Below are 18,846 nucleotides of genomic sequence, written 5' to 3' on the forward strand. Positions count from 1 at the left end.
TACTCCATATACTTATTTTCAAAATGATGTCTGCCTCTCTTACTCCAAAAAGCTGTATGCTTGTGCACTTTCATGAAGGAGCAGTAAGTGGCGAGAGAAGAGATCTGTTCCATCAGCCACAAGAAGATACCGAGCAGAAGGCGGCTGCTGCCCCGCACACTCTGACTAGTGGGCAATCTTGATCTTAGCAGACCAAACTTTCCCTTTTTCACAAAGCCTTTAAAAACAAAAAGGCTAATAGTATTAATATGCTAACATAATGTATTGACCATGTCTTCCTTTTTTTTTTTTTTTTCCCCAATGATGTAGTAAAATACTGATAAGGTGCCATACAACTTGGTGCTTTATTACAAGAGATTACTCTGCGTAGCTGGAAACAACTCGTATTAACTGTGCGATTCTCTTATGTGAAGCTACACAGAGGATTCACATGGCTCACACAAAGGAGTGGAAGTGTGAATTGATACACTCTCCTCTGCTAGGACTGAGTCTTAATTTATAGATATCAGTCATTGGCAATGAAAGGCAATAACGAGGAAAGCTGCCAAACACAACCATTTTCTAGTAGGCATAAGTGAACATGCAACAGAAGATCCATGGCTTCCAGTCTATTAAGGTACTCCTGACCTGTTAATATCCTTCATATTATCTTCACACTTGTTCTCTTCCTACCCCCTTTCATATCAATGAGGTATGGGAAGCCACTGAGACTTGTTTATATACAAGAAATGCAAGGTCAGGACCATAACTGATTTACTGGACGCTTGGACACAGTACTCAGAGCTGCTCAGGTGTGTGAAGGGTGACCAAGGTCAGCAAAATGAAGTGACTTCTCCTGCTGGCTCAGAAAACTTGCTGCTTTCAAGTCTCCTCAGACTTCCACAAGGTCTAACTGCCAGCTGTTTGCAATGCGGGACTAAAAATGTGCGTTAAAATGTAATTCATTCTTTAGAGTCGGACATCTTGAAATATAACAAACTGTAATTTGCTTCGTATGTGTCGTCCCTTAAACAAGACAGAGGCCTCACTTCAGTTCTGCCATTCAGTTCTACCTGCTTTGCATTTTTATCTGACATTTTCTTTCTTCCACGTCTCACCTCTTCAGTTAGTCTGAAAAAGAAATGATCATTACTTATGATAATTTCCCCATTTCTATATAGAGGATTTATGTGTCCTTGTTATCAAGTTCCATCCATGTTATTACTAGACACAAACATCATTCATATTTCTGTACCGAGTGTAGAGCTTCTCTCAAATCCAGATATGTTTTTCACAAAACAATGACTGTCAAAGAATACCCTCTTATCCTCTTAAAGTTACTGTTCTGCTGATGTTAAGAACTGTCACACCTCCTGAAAATGGTCATTACACACATACTGAGAAGTAATTTCATGTACATTTCATTTGAGACATTTCTACTGACGGTTTACAAATCTAAAGACAAATAATGGTCAGAATATCAACATTTTTGTACACAGAAAACAATAGTTTCACCTAAACATTTAACATCATTTTAAAGAAAAGAGGGGCATTTAGTAGAAAAACCTTAATGAGTAAGTTTTTATCAGTAAAAATGGGATTAATATATATTTATGAGGTTATAATTTTAAACAGGTATGCTTTCCTCTTTGAAATCAACATTGAAAAACTATATTGTAATTGTAGTAATACAAAATGTTTATTATATTACAAATTATTTGTACACTATATTTTCACTTTATCATTGCTTTGTGCTCAGACAGTATAAATAGTACAGCATGATTTTTCTTTCCCAGAAATGTCCTTACTGTCATGATATATTCTTACTTTGTACTTAACAAAAAAATACAGAAACATATTACAAACAAGATAAAAAGCCATTATGAATGAAGAATGCAAAATGTCTTTGTGAATAAAGTGCACCACAATGGTTTCAGAGTGATGGTTGAAGGAATATTCAATAGACTGTACATCATTGACACAAAACCAAACAAAATAAATCCTGAAAGTCTAACAGGTCTTCCTCAGTAGTATGAAGAGTACTTTGTTAAACTTTACTGAAATGATTTTTCTTTCTAGAAGTCCATTTCAATGTTTTTAGTTGGGCTTTTTCTATTTGTTCCTTTTGTTTGGACATAGGCATTCAAACCCTCTATGTAAACATAATTTCCAAACTTTTTAATTTCCAGAATGGCAAGATACATACTTCATCATATAAGATATATGAGGCTTTACCGTCACACATTTTTTTATAGCACTATTAAATCACTTACATTTAAGAATGGATAGAGATTTACAAACAGAGCTAAGTGTCCCAAAGATGCTGTTTAAACCTGGTACTTCCTACCTCCTGTGACTCTTTTGGGAGGATACCGTAACATCACCGCTCCCAGCTACATGGCTTTAGCACTCCCATCCATGCAATCGCTGCTGCTTCCAAACTTGCAGCTTAGGGTAACTCTGCAAAACTGCGGTCTAAGATACAGAGATTTATTTCACAGCACATTTCACTCCCGTTGCATAGAGGGGCTTATCTATTTGCCAGATTTCACCGGGCTAAATAGAACAATAATTTAAAAACTGAGGCAATAAAGCTGATGCAAATTGTGGCTGGAACAATTTAGTGTACATTTTACTTAACAAGTTGGCTTAAGCCAGTTATGAACCAGCTTGGGCTGAAAAAAAATAAATTGCTCTTAAATTATGCCTGCACTTTTATTAGAGTGATTTAAACGTCTGAAAAATAAACAGAATATTGTTCTAGTCATTCTAGTGAAACTTGCACATGTAGACAAAACCAAATAGAGAAGAAATTCAGCCTTGCTGTCAGCAAGTAAACTTCCCACTAAAGCCAACCAGAACTAGTCTTTTTAGGGTATACTGGCCCAGTATCTTTAAGTTGCTATTTTAAAGTGTGATATCCTTAGACAGCTGTTAATTCAACACAAAAAGACATTTGGATGTATTGTATTACACTCATAAGATCAGTATTAGTTAGCTGATAGGTAACTGAGACAGCAGTCTGTCTTTACTAGACTTCTATTTATATGAAAGACTGAATTTCTTTGGTTGTTTAGTATCCAAGTCACCCAAATGTATATTTGTGTATTCGAGACATAGCATGTTTATGCTGATCATTAATTTTTTTTTTCACTTGGTTTATGGAAATTTTCTGACTATAGCAGACTAGTCACATATAAATATACAGCATATATATACATAGAAATTACAAAAATACATTTTATTTATATTTGTTTTTTAAATAATAAAAATGAAATTTCACATTTGTTTAAAGATTAACTAGCATTCCAACAGCTTCTGCAATATTTAAGGTACTGGAGCAGAAGATATCTGTATATTCTAGAATAACTATGTATCACAATCTCAGTCAGGGTTTATAATATAATTATTTTGGGGAAAAAATAGCTCTGCTTTAAAAGTTTGTGCTTCATCAATTTATTCTTCTATCCCCTGTTCTAGTTCCCTTCCCTTTCTCCTCTCATTTTACTGAAGGCCAAAAAGCCAAACCAAGTTCCCTTTCTCACCTCAGCAAAGACCAAAGTAACTCGAGGGAATGAAATAATCAGACAAAATAGCATAAGCAATTTTGGATAACTAAATAACTTACTGAAATGAAGGACATTACCTTTGACTCCAGTTGACATCAAACATGCCCACCACAACAAATTTTGGAACAACTTCAGTTCCTGAAGCTGATTGCTGAAGGAACTGAAAACAATTGTTCATGATCTCCAACTGTTTTGTACAACTGCAAAAGATGAACTATTGTCCCATTCAACTGGTTTGGTTTTCTTTTGGGGTGGGATTCATTCAACAACGCAGTTTAACAATTAGTGACCTCTATCTTGCACAATATAAAGTCAGCATAATTTCTGGAAATGCTCTCTTTTTCACAGAACATTAGTATTTTTGTTAATTCACGCAACCATTTTCTTATTTACATGTTAATATAACAATCAGGTCCTTTACATTCAGAACTTCCTGGGTGTGCATTCACTGTTCCAGTGTAATCAAAATCAACTGCAGGTTCAGGTAGGACTTTCTGGCATCGCTTTAGTAGATATCATTGTTTAAGAAAGAGAAAAAAGCACTGTGTTAAACAGAGGTTTTCTTGTCCAAGCAGGTGTATTCATTATTCCAGGCTGGAAAGACTTGCTCAAAGGTCTCAGGTTTACCAGCTTCACATGCATTCAGAGTCAAAAGCCTGAATACAGAAAACGCAAATAACTTTTTTTCATTTCTCCTAGAAGCTTCTAGCACCAACATCCTTTGTTTGCTTTCTCGGCATTGTGTTCTCTCACGCTGAAAAAAAATCTCTTCCATAACTCATCAGTTTTATTCAGGGACAAGGTAGCCACTGATTATCAAAATATCATTCACCTTCTTCACAGCCTTCTCTTCTTTCACTTCTTTGTACTGTTAATAGGATGAGGAGAATCAGGGCTATTTACAGGACATTTATTTGTATTACTTACTCATCTCAAATTCTTTTGGTTTGAATACAGCCTTTAGAATGAAAAGGCTGAATGACTCTGCATTGACAATATCCTGCAGGAAACAATTAACATGGCTACCACACCCTCTGTGGCCTTTAGCTAACCGTGTTCTACTGTATTTTCTTCTTTAATCAAAGTTTTGACATGCAGAAGTTATTTTCAGCAGCTCTACCTTTGGGCCTGCAAATGAAACATGGTGTGGAGCAAACACATTCAGCAGCATCTCTAGTGACAATGGGTCATAGTACAAGAGTGCAGTGACAAACAATTGCATGTTATCAATCTTATCCATATTGAACAGTTACCTGGCAGCATTTCTTTAGCTGGCAAGCAGAATTATGTATCTTCAGAGTCCTGTTGCTCTACTTCAAGTCATTTCATAGTGTTGATTTTTCAGACAGGAAAGTGCCATCACTTGGGCACAATTCACCTCAAGCTTGTAACTGAAAATGAAAGGAGTCACTTTCTTGGCTACCTCAGGTTGCATGACAGAAATACCGTGCACAAAATACGTTAAACCTGGAATTCAAACATATCTGTTTGCTTCTTGGCCAGTTTAGCAACTTCTTCTCTTATTGCCTTTACAAGGGCAGCTGTAGAAATGTTGGTGAGAGGAGCATCAGACGGGTCGTTTTCCGTCAGGCTCTGCTGGGAAGCTGCGGTGGAGGGCAGAGGAGCCTGTTCCAGGCTGGGATGCATGCTCGCCTGCTGGCTGTACTGCCGAGGAAGCCGTGAAGGAGAATTATGTTGGTAGCGGGGCCGTGGATAAGCCTCGATGTACCCAGGTAGTGGTACCTGTGGAGCATTGCAATTACAGAAAATTATACAGAACAGTTGATCCATAGCGCCACCTGCCAGGTAACAGAAACCTCCCCAGAGCAGAGTAAGAGATAACAAGTAGACCCATATGAAGAGAATGTAAACCTCATACTCCTAAGCATCAATTCCCAAAAGTCTGTCTTGGCATGTGCCATTTATGCACATATGTCAACATATCAGGTACTCAACTCCCCAGACTGTGGCAGCAAAAACACCTAGTAGGGGAAATATTGCATGTCCTAATTAATCATCAGTGCAAGAAGTCAAAGAGAGAAGCCTTTTCTGAAAGTGTGTCCTCTGCTTACTGTTCCTCCTAAGCATTTCAGTTTTAAACTGACAGCATCACTGTGTTTCAGGACACCAAAAAGCCTAGAACAGAGAAGCTGAGCTGACTGATTTACAGCCAGTGTCTAATCCAAGTCAGCCAAGTCTCTGGACTTACTGTTCCGAACAAAAACTCAATAGATCCAGACAACAGGGATAAGCTCAGCTACGCCAGCCTGGAAACTCAACGCTGGCTTCTCAAATGTATCAGGATTTCTGGCCACATTTAACAAAATTACATTGGGGATTCACAATTTTACTCCGTTGTAACTTCACTGATAGAACCATGATATCAGCATTTACAGTCCATGGAAGTTTTTAATGCATCAAATAAAAATAGTATTTTTTTATGTTTTGCAAAAGCCTCTAAAACAAGAATCTACAGCACTTAATTTTGAAGAAGGCTTTACAGTACTACAGAAGGCAACCCATAACCTGTTACTAGGACAGAATAACTTCTCTTTGAGAAGTAGCTTACCAGCTGATCATTCTAGTCCATGCCAATGACAAATAAGGAAAGTTCAGTGATTTTTTTTTTTAAATGAACTGTGTAACTTGGAAAACTACACTTATATGCACTATACTCAGAACACTACACTTTTAAGTTAACTGGTAAATTTCCACAATGTTTAATCAACTAAAAAGTTACTTTGTAATTCTTTTTGCCTTAAATGAGAACAACAGTTTTTACTTTCCAAATACATCAAGGTTTTGTGTAAGTTTATAATAGAGGCAGCCAGGCAGATATGTCAGCTATTTTTTGATTTCAGTCAGGCTGAGGTATGAGGTGCTTCACCCACCAGGGCTAAGGCTTTGGTGGGTGTGCCAGAAGCAGAATTTCAGAATTGTAGGTGTCTTCAAGCAGACTGAAATGTCAAGATGCGAAACATCTGCCAGTTTTACATACCTTCTGGGGAACATGGGACCCCAGCACATGCTTCAGAACGAAAGCCTTGGAATTTTGCTTAAATCCCATTTTGGCTCTGGCCCTTGGGTGCTTTTGGCACTTCAGGCATTTAAGAACCTATGAAAACCTGAACACTAGAATTTACACATGCTCTATGCAATCTTAAATATCCATCAAGTGATGAAGAGAATGTCAAACATGTTCAGAACAGTGCAATGAGACAAACAAAGGAAGCAGGCACGGTATGAAAGGGATCATTAAATGCCTTTGCATCTGTTTAGTTTACAATAGATTATTCAAAAGACAAACATTTTAGTAGTACAACATATAAACACACCACTAGAGGCCAGCAGGTTACTACTTTCACCAGGCAGCATCTAGCTAATTTGGAAATGAAATGCTTTATCAGATAGTTCACTTCTCCCACAAAACAGTTCTTCAATAATTTAAACTGAGAAAATAGTACATTACAGTAAACTGAGCTTATAAACTCATTCTCTGTAGTCAGATCTCCTGTTTCCCATGTTGTCTTGTTTACAGTCCCGCTAGTAGAAATGCATGAACACTAAAGAATTTCAATTTTCACCTTGGAGATATTAAGCCTCTGTTCTTATTAATTGTCATGAAAACCTTGACCAAGCTATAATCTAGAGGTTCAGAAACCAGAAAGCATCCAGCAACTCAAACTGAGTATTACTTCAGTTCTTTATTTTTTGGAGTCTTAGTCGGGCTTCGTGACTGTGTTATGTTGCTAACACTATTACTAGTTCCTCTAGTAATGATTTTCAAATACAACTTCTTGACAGATTTGCAGTCATTGGGAGTGCAAATTCATTATAGAAACTGAAGTGTTCTGATTTTATATTTTTTTCTTTTTTCCTGAAAAGTCATAGGAGGGCTGAAAGCTTGAGTAACAAGTTGTTGTTCAAGCTCTGTAATGGGTAAATGAAATTTGAAGAAATATTTGCTTCCTTTGAATTCTGTGTTGCCACAGTTATTTTTCAGCTCCTTGCATCCCTCTCCATTCCTCTATGTATGGTCCACCAGCACTAACTGCTCTTCTCACCTATTTCCCTGAAGACAGGGAAACCCACAACATGGTTCCAACCTCCTCCTTCCAGAGGAAGGATCTGGGGCCTGGAGGCTTGAGTTCCAGTCTTGTCCAGTTTATTTTCAGTCACCTTTTTGACAAGTGATATCTGATTCTCTTTTCATGGGACTGCAGCCAAGAAGTAGGGATACAAAAGGGAAGAAGAATGGAAGAGAAGTAAAATTCTTTCCCTGATTTGTTTTGTATCTTTTTTGTTTGTTTCTTCTTCTTAAAGAAAAAGTTTTAAGTGATTGCTCAGACACAATGGGCCTCATGGATTTAAAATGTCAGTAAGGTTAAAAACAACTTTAAAAGGCCAAACAAACAAGCACACAAACAAATAAATAAAACGATGAAAATTAAAAGGATTTCCATGCTTTAAAGGGCAGGTCTGGGGAGGCAATCTGTACAATGGCAACAAAAGCCTCCAGGTGTCAGGGGCACATCAGCAGATGTGCTCAGTTTACAGATGAACATACTCCTTTTGTCTTGACAGTTCAGCCTACAAATTCAGACTTACATCTGACAGTCAAACTGAATTCTTTTCCTCACAGGCATCAGGATCAGTAATAAAGATTTAGCAACAAATATGAGCCCCAGGAACATTTATATGATAGTGTTGTCTCTTGTTTAGCTGCTCAAAGTCAACTGTTAGACTCCAACTGCAATTCTCTAAAATATTCTGTCGATGATATGCACAAGGAAATAGAATTCATCTCCCAGTTTGTTTAGCTGAATTGGTTCTGCATAAATACCAGATGTGAGCTCAAGCAGCAGAATTGGTATTTTCTTTCCTGATGGAAAAAGCACCCTAAATTTTAGAAATTGTTTCAAACATAATAAACTACTGCAATTCGTTTTAGGGTGTCTCAGCTTGATTCCTTTGACATTTCTTTGACATTTCTTTGATTCTTTGGGCTAAAAAATTACATCTGTCCCAGACTAGGGTTGTGCAATTAATTATTTAATTTATGACCTGTCACTGCAGCCTGCAGGAGGACTTGAAACACTTGCACAGTGGGGCTGTGGCAGCACCGGGAGCTGGGATTCGGGAGCCAGGGCTCTATGGAGAGAAGCCTATGGAGAAGCGGGAAAGATGCTCCCCAGCTTCCAAACATAACAAAGCCACCCTGAGAGGCAGCAGCGCCCCCTCCTGCCATGTGCCTATCTGAATATTTAACCTCTGTCTTAGGAAATAAAAATGGTACCTAACATACCAACTTTGAATGGGTGCCAGCCTGTAGCCTAGTGATTGATTTAACCTTTTAAAAGACCTTATTTAAAATTCATGGTATGGACAGCTAAAATATCTATGCCCCTTCTCATAACTTCTCACTACTAGAGATTATTACCATTCAAGGAAGAATTATCTTGCTCAGATTCTTTGCTGATCATTTAGCATTGCTTAAAACTCCTCTATAAATCACAGAAAATATCTGTAGTTAGAAAAGCAAGGATGCTTACAGAGTCTGCCCACTGCCCTGGTAATTCATTCTCTCCAGCATAGGGCATCCAGGCTTGGTTCCTGTATGCAGTGGGTGGTGTTGGGATGAAATAGCCTGTGAAGCCAGGTCGGTTTGCTGCTGGTATGGCAAACACTGCTGGTACGGTATTTCCTATTAAGAAAGAGAAGAGATATAATTAATGGCTGACATTTTCAATTATAAATTAGAAGATAATGCTTATGAAGTAACTGGCCTCAGTCACTTTTTTTAATTTTTGCTTGTATTGGTGAGAATGTGATCACTGTCAGCTGAATGTAAGGCTCCCACCATCTGACTAGAACATCTCTATAATGCTGGAAGATACTAGAGAAAGCAAGATTTGCAGTTGTCTGCATAATCATGCACAGCCTTCAGATAAAGATATGACGACTCAGTCCTTAGGACTTGATCCTTGTGACAACTGATGTTCATCAGAGCTTTGAATCATTAGGAAAAAAAAAAAAAAAAAAAAAATTTTTTTTGTTTTCCTCTTTCTTTTGCTTCCTTATATTCAATTTTGAAATGTTGTTACCATGGGTTCCAGAGTAGCGCACCTTTCTTTTCAACAGCAGGCTATAGAGCATTCAGTTTACACAGTAAAACTGTCTTAATATGTGTAGGCAAAAACCCTCCAAAAATGAGTGAATGATACATTTCAAAGGCTGTAAGCTCAACAACCCCCTCATAAAACTTCAGTGCTTCCATAAAAATAACAACAAGGTTCTACCAACTCAATTCCTTTTCCAGGAACAGTCTATGACTGCAATAAATTATGCAGCTATTTATTAAATATTCCCAAGGAAACTTGTTGACAACAGATGTGTTTTATCGTGTCTTGATCAAGACATATGCATAGGGGTGTCCAGAAACCTTTCTACTAAAATTCCACTATCAAGTTCCAAGTTGGGTGGGAAAAAGCAGCCTTCCTAGTATGAGGTTCAGCCAAATCTCTGGATGTGGTTCCACCTGCTCCTTCAGGTAGGGTTTATTCCTGGAGCTCGCAGAGGTGCATGGAACAATGTGGTTCTTGCTGTAATTCCTCACATTATCCACAGGATATAACTAGGCTGTCTGGAAGACCAGCATCTTATCATGTACTTCTACTATTTTGCTTGAGAGAAACCATCAAAACTCCATGTATTTACCAACTTTAGAATAAAATACAAACTTGCTTGTCCAGTAAGACTTCTTTCCTCTAGTGTCCAGTTGCATTTGATGATAGACATCAGCAGTGCACCGCTGCTACATTATGGTCATAAAATCCTCATTCCTAAATCCTGGTTGGTAACATTCTGCATCATCTTTATCAGGTACTAAATAAAGCGTGTGGATGGTGGTCCTTGAGTACTCAGCTATAGTATATGGTGATGCACTATATATATATATATATATATATATATATATATATATAGTGCATTTTACTTTTCACATTCACAGAATATAGCAAAACCAACATCATTTATGTGAAAGCAGAAGAGCCAGTAAACCCCATAGGAACATGATAAAGTACAACTCCTTTTCACTGAGGAATGGGAGTACAGTAATGCTGAATAGATACAAACCAGCTCTGTACTAGAGTCAATGCAGAGAAAATGCAATTCCTCTCCCCTTCAACTTCCCATCATTTGAATATTGCCACTAATTGCCCTCAGTAGATATGACACCACTGTGTAAGAGGTGCTGACAAAATGGCAAGACATGGGCATTCCCCTAAACTTCAAACAGAGAATAATTAATAGAAATTAGCATCGCTTACTGGCTGCTTCATCTGCCCCCCCAGAATGTAATTTATAGCCCTGGCACATCCTTGCTTCTGAGAGCTCCGCGAGGATTATGCTGCTACTCTGATGATACTGGGAATGCTGCATGGGCTTGGACATAGAGATGGAAAGACTAGAACAGTGACACTCATTCCCAAAGCAGTCTCCACAAAACCAGCAATTTATAGGTTCTTAATGACCCCCCATGCAGTCCTAGGCTAGAAGGGCTGTGGATGTAATCAGGGCATGCAAAGAGGAGAAATATATATATTTTGTAGAACAATTGTCTCCAGAGTAGAAACATATCATGTGTTTCAACACTGTCTCAAAAACAAACAAACAAACAGCAAAAAAAACACAAACAAACAAAAAATAACAACCAAAAAAAAGGAAGGAAAATAAATTGGCTTAAAACTCTTTACAGTCCCTAACAATAGAAAACATTGTGTAACTAAGTCCCAGCTTTCATTTTGACATTGGGTTGTAGGTGAAAAGTCATTACATTGGGGAGGATGCTGGAGTCACCCAGCCCTCAGAGAACCAGTCACTGCTGAATTGCTTCGGACCAGTGGGATCTAGGATGCACAGCAGGTAACCACAGGGTAAATCACAGCACCCCTACTGCAGTTCCTCCAGCCCCTCTATTTGCAAGGAGGTGGGCTAAGAGAAGAGGTGTGGGTGATCTTTGTTCTTCCCAGGTCACAAACAGCACAGGGGTTGCTATTTTAAATGTGTTAGCAAGGCTGGAAATATATATTCTTTGGAGACTTACAGAGGAGAAAGTGCTGCTCCAGTAAATGACACATGGCTTCTACACCAAAATGCTCTTTTAATTTAACCACAGCAAAATGAGCTACTATTCAAAATGAATAGTTAGCTGATGTAATACTTATCCCAATTTGTACTGTAACATTATTATCTTAAAGGTGCTGTTGATTGGTTCCATAAACCATCCTTAGGCTGTTTCATGCCAAATCAGCACCTAAAGCAATGTTTCTTCATCTAATGGGGCAAGAAAAATTTATTTTCCTATCAGAACTTTAGAAATCCTTGTTTGTATTACAATTGCAGGATTCTTGCAACTCTCCTTGTCTTTCCCTGTATTGTAGCCATTTGTAGCCTCTGTCATGTAAGAAAGTTCCCTCCAACTACATGATGAAAAATTCAGGCAAGCTCCACAATGTACACAGAGGTCATTTCTCTTTTCTGAAATGCGGCCACTCTTCAGTGGTAACACAGTATACCTGGTTTTAACATCAAGCAATAAAATCTCCACATCACTGTACGTTATAAAAAAGTCTATCACACAGAACACATTACTGCAGACACGAAGAAAGAGCTCTTGGTAGCGTGGCAAATTTCATAGCTCAAAATGCTTTAAAAATGACAGGGTGAGCATCTGCTCTTTTCAGATTCACAGTCACCGTTTGCAGAAGGTATGACTAGAAGTGAGAGTAGAATGGATCTTTCAAACCTACTATATTTAATTAACTGACAACAGATTTGCATATCCCCATTATTATTCTCAGCAAAAGATGTTGAATACAGTGCAGATAACTCTCTATTACTTCTGAGGAAACCAAGAAAGAATTTTTTTCTGGCAGATTAACAGAGCGATGTTTAATACACCTACTAATTTCAAAACTTTGAATTGGCAATGTAAAATTTTTTTCATCTTGTAAGCTCTTTTCTATAGCTCTTCAAGAAAACATTTTGCCAATGAGGAGGTATTTCAAATATTTCCCAGCTAAATGATATCCTAATACCATCAAAATAGCATTTCAGCTTAATCTCATGATTAAATCAATTCATTAATAAATAAAATTCATATAAAAAAGACCAGGAACTTGCTAGGCCTTTAAAACTGGGACATTTAGACCCAAAACAAGTTCTGCATTTGAGCAAAAACTACCTTTTCCAAAACAAGAGGGGAGACGAACTAACAGATTTCCTTTGACTGTGCAAAAGCACTGCTGCCTTGTACTTTGAATGGAAGGAGGCACATATCTTCAAATTAGCCCCCTCAGCAGCCCAGCAGACTAGGGGGTTAAGTTTCTCAGGGCGAAACAGGGAGTCATAAATCTCATCCCACAGTCAGGCTGGAAAACCTCAATCTTGTACACATTATTCTTCATGTCCACCTGTTTTTCCTCCCTTTCCTTATGAACCAAGCAGAGCTAAATGCCATTAAGCCTCCTTCTGCAGTACTGCTTACAGCTCCATTGTACATACTCTTTTTTCAAGCACTTGGCTTGATATTCTTAACTCAAAAAATTATGGAAGGATCCATCTCATTTCTCCATACCCTTCAGAACTCCACTACCCGTCTCTCCCATTTTGGTTGTTTCTGTACATGGTGCAACACAACACACAAGTCACACTGCAATCCCAGTACCACAACTTCTGCTTGTGCCACCCAACACCTTCTGTACCAGCCCTACAAATTCCACAGGATTTTGTGGTATGGATAAACTGTTTTACTGGGCATTAATAATTCAGAGTCCTTACCAGTGAGCCAGCAGAATGCCATACTTGAACCATCTGGTACATAACTGCTGGCTGGGTCTTACCTTCTGAAATGACATGGTGCTTCTACAGGATGAGTAGTATTTTACAATGCAGCTGATGCTGCATTTATGGAGGAGAAATCCTTTTTAGGTTCTCCTTAAGTTGCAGAAAAACACACTTGATACACTCTTTCTCCAAATAATCATCTGCATTTGCTATATCCCATATATTCATTTATAAGCAAAATAAACTGTGTGGCTCTCAAAGCTGCAAGTTGTGTCTGCACTCTTTTTTCACCTGAGTGAAAAGCTGTTTGATCAAGTGGGCCAACTGACATCGGAGCTCTCGAACCAGGTGCAAAAGATGCCTGATCATGATGCTGGGCCTGATCTGCACCACTGGACTCAGGTATTCGCACTTTGCTGCCAATATCTGATGTAGACCTGTTCATTAAGAAAGAAAAAAACAGAAACTTTTGTCATTCTGACTGAGAGATGAGATTCATAGCCATATACATGCCTATCAGCTACAGTATGACAAGCTAGCTAGGAAAGAGCTATCTGATTTTGCTCTGGCATGACAGAAGTTTGGAGAACCACTGGAAAACAAGAAGCCTGGACAAGTCTGAGAACAACTTCTTTAGCCTGGTCACTTCTTTCCTGAAGAATGTTATTACCATTGCATAGAGCCTTTGCTTGCTGCTTCAAACAAATGCTTGTAACAGGCAATACAAAAAGCAGAGCTTTACCATAGTTCACCAGCCCAAGACTGTAGACAATATCATATTTCTACAGTATATGTGGCATGGTAATAGTAGGACAATACTATGGTAATTAATGTTAATTGCACTTGGGAACTAACATCTTTTGAAATGGTGTTTCCCGGTTGCTGTATAGCTAAAATATAATGGATGAACAAGAATATGTCAACAGTGTCCACATCCTGAACATTTGGATGCAGTTCTGATATTACTGGCAGCCACTCTGAAAAGTTTCCTTTGGCCTCGGTGCTCCACAGCCACTCGCAGCGGCCCTGCGGTGCCTCCAATTGCAGCTGGCACCAGGCACTGAGGGCTAAATGAGTTCAGGCACCACAGAAGTGCAAAAATTCCTTGAAATGCATTTTATAGAGTGCCTTACTGTGAGGAAGAGGTAAAATACGTGCACTATGCTGAGGCAATCAGGATTTTGCACGTATTTGGCTTCAGAAATGCAGGTGTGAGATATCTGAAAGCTAGGCAGAAATCCCTGGGCCCGAGGTACTGAGAAACATCTTACAATTCATCCATATCCTGTTGCAAGTGCTTACAATAGAGAAAAGCAGGGAGAATGACAGTGCGAATTATCTACCACACATCTGCAATACAATACGCCATTATGCAAGTCAAGGCAAAGCATGTTTTAAAAGAAATCAGAGCCTGGATTTCCTAATTTTCTTGAAACTGACTGGCAAATAGAAAATTCATTGCTGTTCCTTTCCTCTTCATGACAAAATGAAGTAAAAACAACAAGTTTCTGATTTCATGAACATGTCTTTATAAGTGGCTTATAATTGCCCCTTCAGGGTTTGCCCTAGTTCTTATTACAAGAGTGGTTTTTAAAGATCATACCTAAAATAAAAGAATAGATAAATACCTCCTGAGAGAGGCAACAGCCACAGGACCTGTTCTGGGAGGGACAGGAGGAGGAGGAGAGCCCATTACCATCTCAGGAAGCTGAGAAAATCTGTAAGCCTGAAAAGGAGAAAAAAAGTAGATCTCAGCCAAATTAGAAACCTAAAGAACCTCAGAAATTAAATACCCGCTTCACATGCCAGCCAACAGCAAGGTAACTTTTTTCAGCATTGCATTTTATTTGAGAATTTACAGTGTTTGGGTGATTTTAGGATGTAGAAGAAAACACGAGCAAATTATTTCAGAGCCAAGGTGAAGTCTAATTAAAATTAAATGTATTAAACCATGTCTCTGTGACATTTGTAACCTTGCTGGCAAAGCAGATCTGTTATGATTATGTGAGACTCAATAGCTGCTTTGGACCCACAGGAAAAAGATCTCAGCATTTTCGCTTCCTCCAGAAACACAGTGTTTTAAAGATGCAGAAAACATCCTCAGAGCAGCCGCTAGTGAAGTGAAGCCGCCTGAGAGCAATGCATATTTCAACCTCTTCCTTTCAGCCTTGAAGAGATTAAAAGCAAAATCTTCATGAAAACCCCAAGCTCTGTAACTTTCTAAAGCAATAACATAGATCTCAAACAGTTCTGAAAAAGCAGAGTAATTCAGAGGAACATAGGACCACCCATTAAGTCACAATATTAAGCATCTTGCCTGTAGTAGTTGTGGATTTCCTCACTAATACATGTGAGGGACAAGCAATCATGTGCATGAAACCCATGGTACCCAAGAAAAAACATGTAAGGCAAAATTTCTTTTCTTTGTACTGCTATAGACTAGAGGTCATCGTTTTGCTAAGTATACTTAAATACAGAGAGATTATAACTCTATAGCACTTCATTGACACTTTTATTCAACTCATTGTGGGTTTGGTTATGTTTTGTTGGGGGGGTGTGTTTGTTTGTTTGTTTTTAATTATGCTTTTATTGATGATACTTCAGAGCAATGCACAGGACTTAGTCCTCTGATAAGATCAGAGCAATAGCAAGTAACAAATTATGAGGAAGCCGTCCAGTTTCAAGACATAAGCATTTTGACAAAAGCGAGTTCAAAGTCCAATGGTGGGATTTGGCCCTCTAGACAAGAGATATTTGGTTTAGCCAGAGAAGCTCCCTCCACAAGCAGCAGCGAAAGCTAAAAAGACTTTACCATGGGATGAGTCACTCCTGCCTGTAGAAAGAGCCTACAGGATTTACATTATTAGCTCAGACTTAACACCCACATTTAGGTTTGAATTTGGCAATATAAATCCCACACTAAATAGCAAAAACCACTATCTTTCAGTAATAATCTTTTTAAATTACACATATAGACAGTGTTCCAATACCTTCTCTCTCAAACAGCTGCAAAGCTGTGTTAACACAGAGGAAGGGTAACTTATCAAATACTGACTGTTGGTGTCAGTGTCTCTAAGGGAAAAACAATGCAGACCAAGCATCTTTCTCCTGCCTCTCACTGCCACCCCTTTTAAAGCAGGATAGAGTCCCTCAAAGCCACGTCTATGAAAATCATTTTTTCTTTTCATGCCACCTACAAAGTCTCCTAATATTTACTTTCATCATGCTGCAATGGTATTTAAAGTATTTCTATATTTAGGTAGGAAAAAAAAAAAAGTCTAAAGAGGCAATGATACATTTCCTAGCCAGGGGTTGGAAATACCATTTTTTAATGAAAGAACTCTATAGAAAAATGCAAATTTTATTTGAATCAAAGAAAACATCAATTAGATTTCTCCTAATAGTGCTGGACTTGAAATGGTCTGCAACACCTCTCCTGCTTTTGGAAATCTGGCAGTGCTCTCTCAAGCTGAACCAAACGCTTCTTTCTGGCTCCACAAGCCTTTCATCCCACATCTTGCTCTCAGTATGCATCTGTACAAAGTAGGAAATTATATTTTTTCCCCGTTCAGTTTTAAAAGAGCAGCATGTGACATAATGTTTCAGCATGGTCAATGACTCCAGATGCTGTTTGAGTATAACAGGGTAGACACAGAGGTAGATTTGGGGTTTCTCTTGTGCTTTGGAATACAGACATCAAAGGAGGCGTTTTAAGGGATCACAAAGAACAGTTCACAAATGTGCTGTGATTTGCACTGAAAATCTTGAGGGGGAAAAAGTGAAATATAAAACCAAAGTACTTATTTTGCTGCCTATATAGGAGATTAACCATTTTGAGTAAGTGGCAATATTTTGCTAATGGCTAGGCAGAAGAAATCCCATTAAGGTGAAAAATCCTGTTAGAAGATCTGCTATCCATGCTGAGGAACAGTCTGTGCTTGGGGACAGCAGTCAGTCCTCTTTGTGCTGAGCTTCCACAGACACCAAAATGGTTATGAGAGGGAACTCTAATAAAATTTCTATAGTAAAAATCAGAGGCTAAATTAAACCAAAGTTTTACTAATGAGGCCTGTCTGTTGTAGATTTAGATGAGCCCTTAGGTTCTAAGCTAACTGGCATGATTATAGAAATAAAGTCACTTCACTGAAATTCATACACTGTCGTAAATCCAAAGAGAAAAAAAACAAAAAACAAAAAACAAACAACTAAAAACCAAACAAACAAAAAACCCCACACACACCAGCATGTATGAAGATGCTGATTTCATAGGAAATTTGTCTAGTTTTATTCTTTAAAATGAGCTTATCCTTTAAAAAAAATGTTGCATCACTTTTGTTGTTCACAAAAAACCCCAAACCCCATACCAAAAAAAAAAAACACCTTAAAAAAGAGAGACTCCAAACTCTATTTTGTTGAAAAATGAGGACATGTATAATACAAAAGCTATGATTACTGGAAAAAGTAATCAAATTTCAGATTCAGGACAGACTGCACTTGTACTGGAGTATAGATCTCACATCACCCTTTCAGGAAGAAAAGAAATGCCAGTGAAAGAGTCTCTTGTGGCTAAAACACTGAAAGCTGAAAAAGTAAAACAGTGCAGTTATAAAAAGTAATAAGTGCAGTTTAGCAGGGAAACTGCAACCTTTGGGTCCAGGAGAGACACAACACGACCCTCTGGAAGATAAAGTCCTGCCACCAGTGGACACCTGCACCAGTGCTGATCAGACAAAAGTCTAAGGTAACCCTTGTCAGGGTGCAGGAAAGAAAAGTTAAATCAGCACGCAATAACTGAAGTCTAAAGGAGAAACATTGCAGGTAGCTTTAAAGCTACATTTCACATTTTACCACCTCCAATTTACAGATTTGTTTGTGAAATTATTCAATGTTGCCTTCTAATTACAGGAATAATCACCTCCTTACATCTTACCATAGAAATTAAAAGGGCAGCGTCTTTGTTTACTCATTGAATGATTTAACTAATTTGATTATTAAATTGCAACCCCGGAATAATACAAACTTATTGATTTCAGCTGGATTTGGGTTTGCTTTGCTAGCTGTCCTGTTACATATTTAGTTTAGTAACTTACTGAAAGTAACTGAACTTCGGTAAACACTGTCACTTTCCCTCTGTTAAATGAAGAGATGCGCTGAGGACCTGGATCCATTACCAGTCACTCAGTCTGTATGTCTGTCCATCAGTGCCTGTTGTACAGTGCTAGTTCTCACCTCGGGACCGAGAGCTCTGTTACGCTCACTCCTTTTTCCAGAGCACTAAAGTGGAAAGATGTGAACTAGTCCAGTCCTGTAATAAAAAGCTTGGGGTTTTCTCCCCCGACTGTAGCTCTCCACTCAGATAAGGTGTGTGAATTTCCAAAGCATTAACATGATCTGCTGAGGCACAACGCTAATGGTCGGGCTTGTGTTAAACACTCGACACTATAACTCCATC

The 18,846-nt window shown here is 38.3% G+C and overlaps 1 protein-coding gene across 7 annotated transcripts in view; it reads right to left on the reverse strand.

Annotated features, from left to right (window-relative positions):
* Window positions 1-1,653: 1,653 nt before the first annotated feature.
* Window positions 1,654-18,846, reverse strand: part of KIAA1549L (KIAA1549 like) — a 131,602-nt gene continuing 114,409 nt past the window's right edge. For all 7 annotated transcript variants that reach the window (XM_065065347.1, XM_065065344.1, XM_065065346.1 and 4 more), the window contains 4 exons: window positions 15,023-15,120; window positions 13,686-13,831; window positions 9,101-9,252; window positions 1,654-5,291 (listed from right to left, as the gene is read on the reverse strand). In XM_065065347.1, coding sequence (XP_064921419.1) covers window positions 5,010-5,291; window positions 9,101-9,252; window positions 13,686-13,831; window positions 15,023-15,120 — 678 coding nt within the window. In that variant the 3' untranslated portion in view covers window positions 1,654-5,009. The remainder of the gene's footprint in view (window positions 5,292-9,100; window positions 9,253-13,685; window positions 13,832-15,022; window positions 15,121-18,846) is intronic.

The sequence above is a fragment of the Columba livia genome, chromosome 5 (genome assembly GCF_036013475.1).
Source record: "Columba livia isolate bColLiv1 breed racing homer chromosome 5, bColLiv1.pat.W.v2, whole genome shotgun sequence".
Lineage (NCBI taxonomy): Eukaryota > Metazoa > Chordata > Aves > Columbiformes > Columbidae > Columba > Columba livia.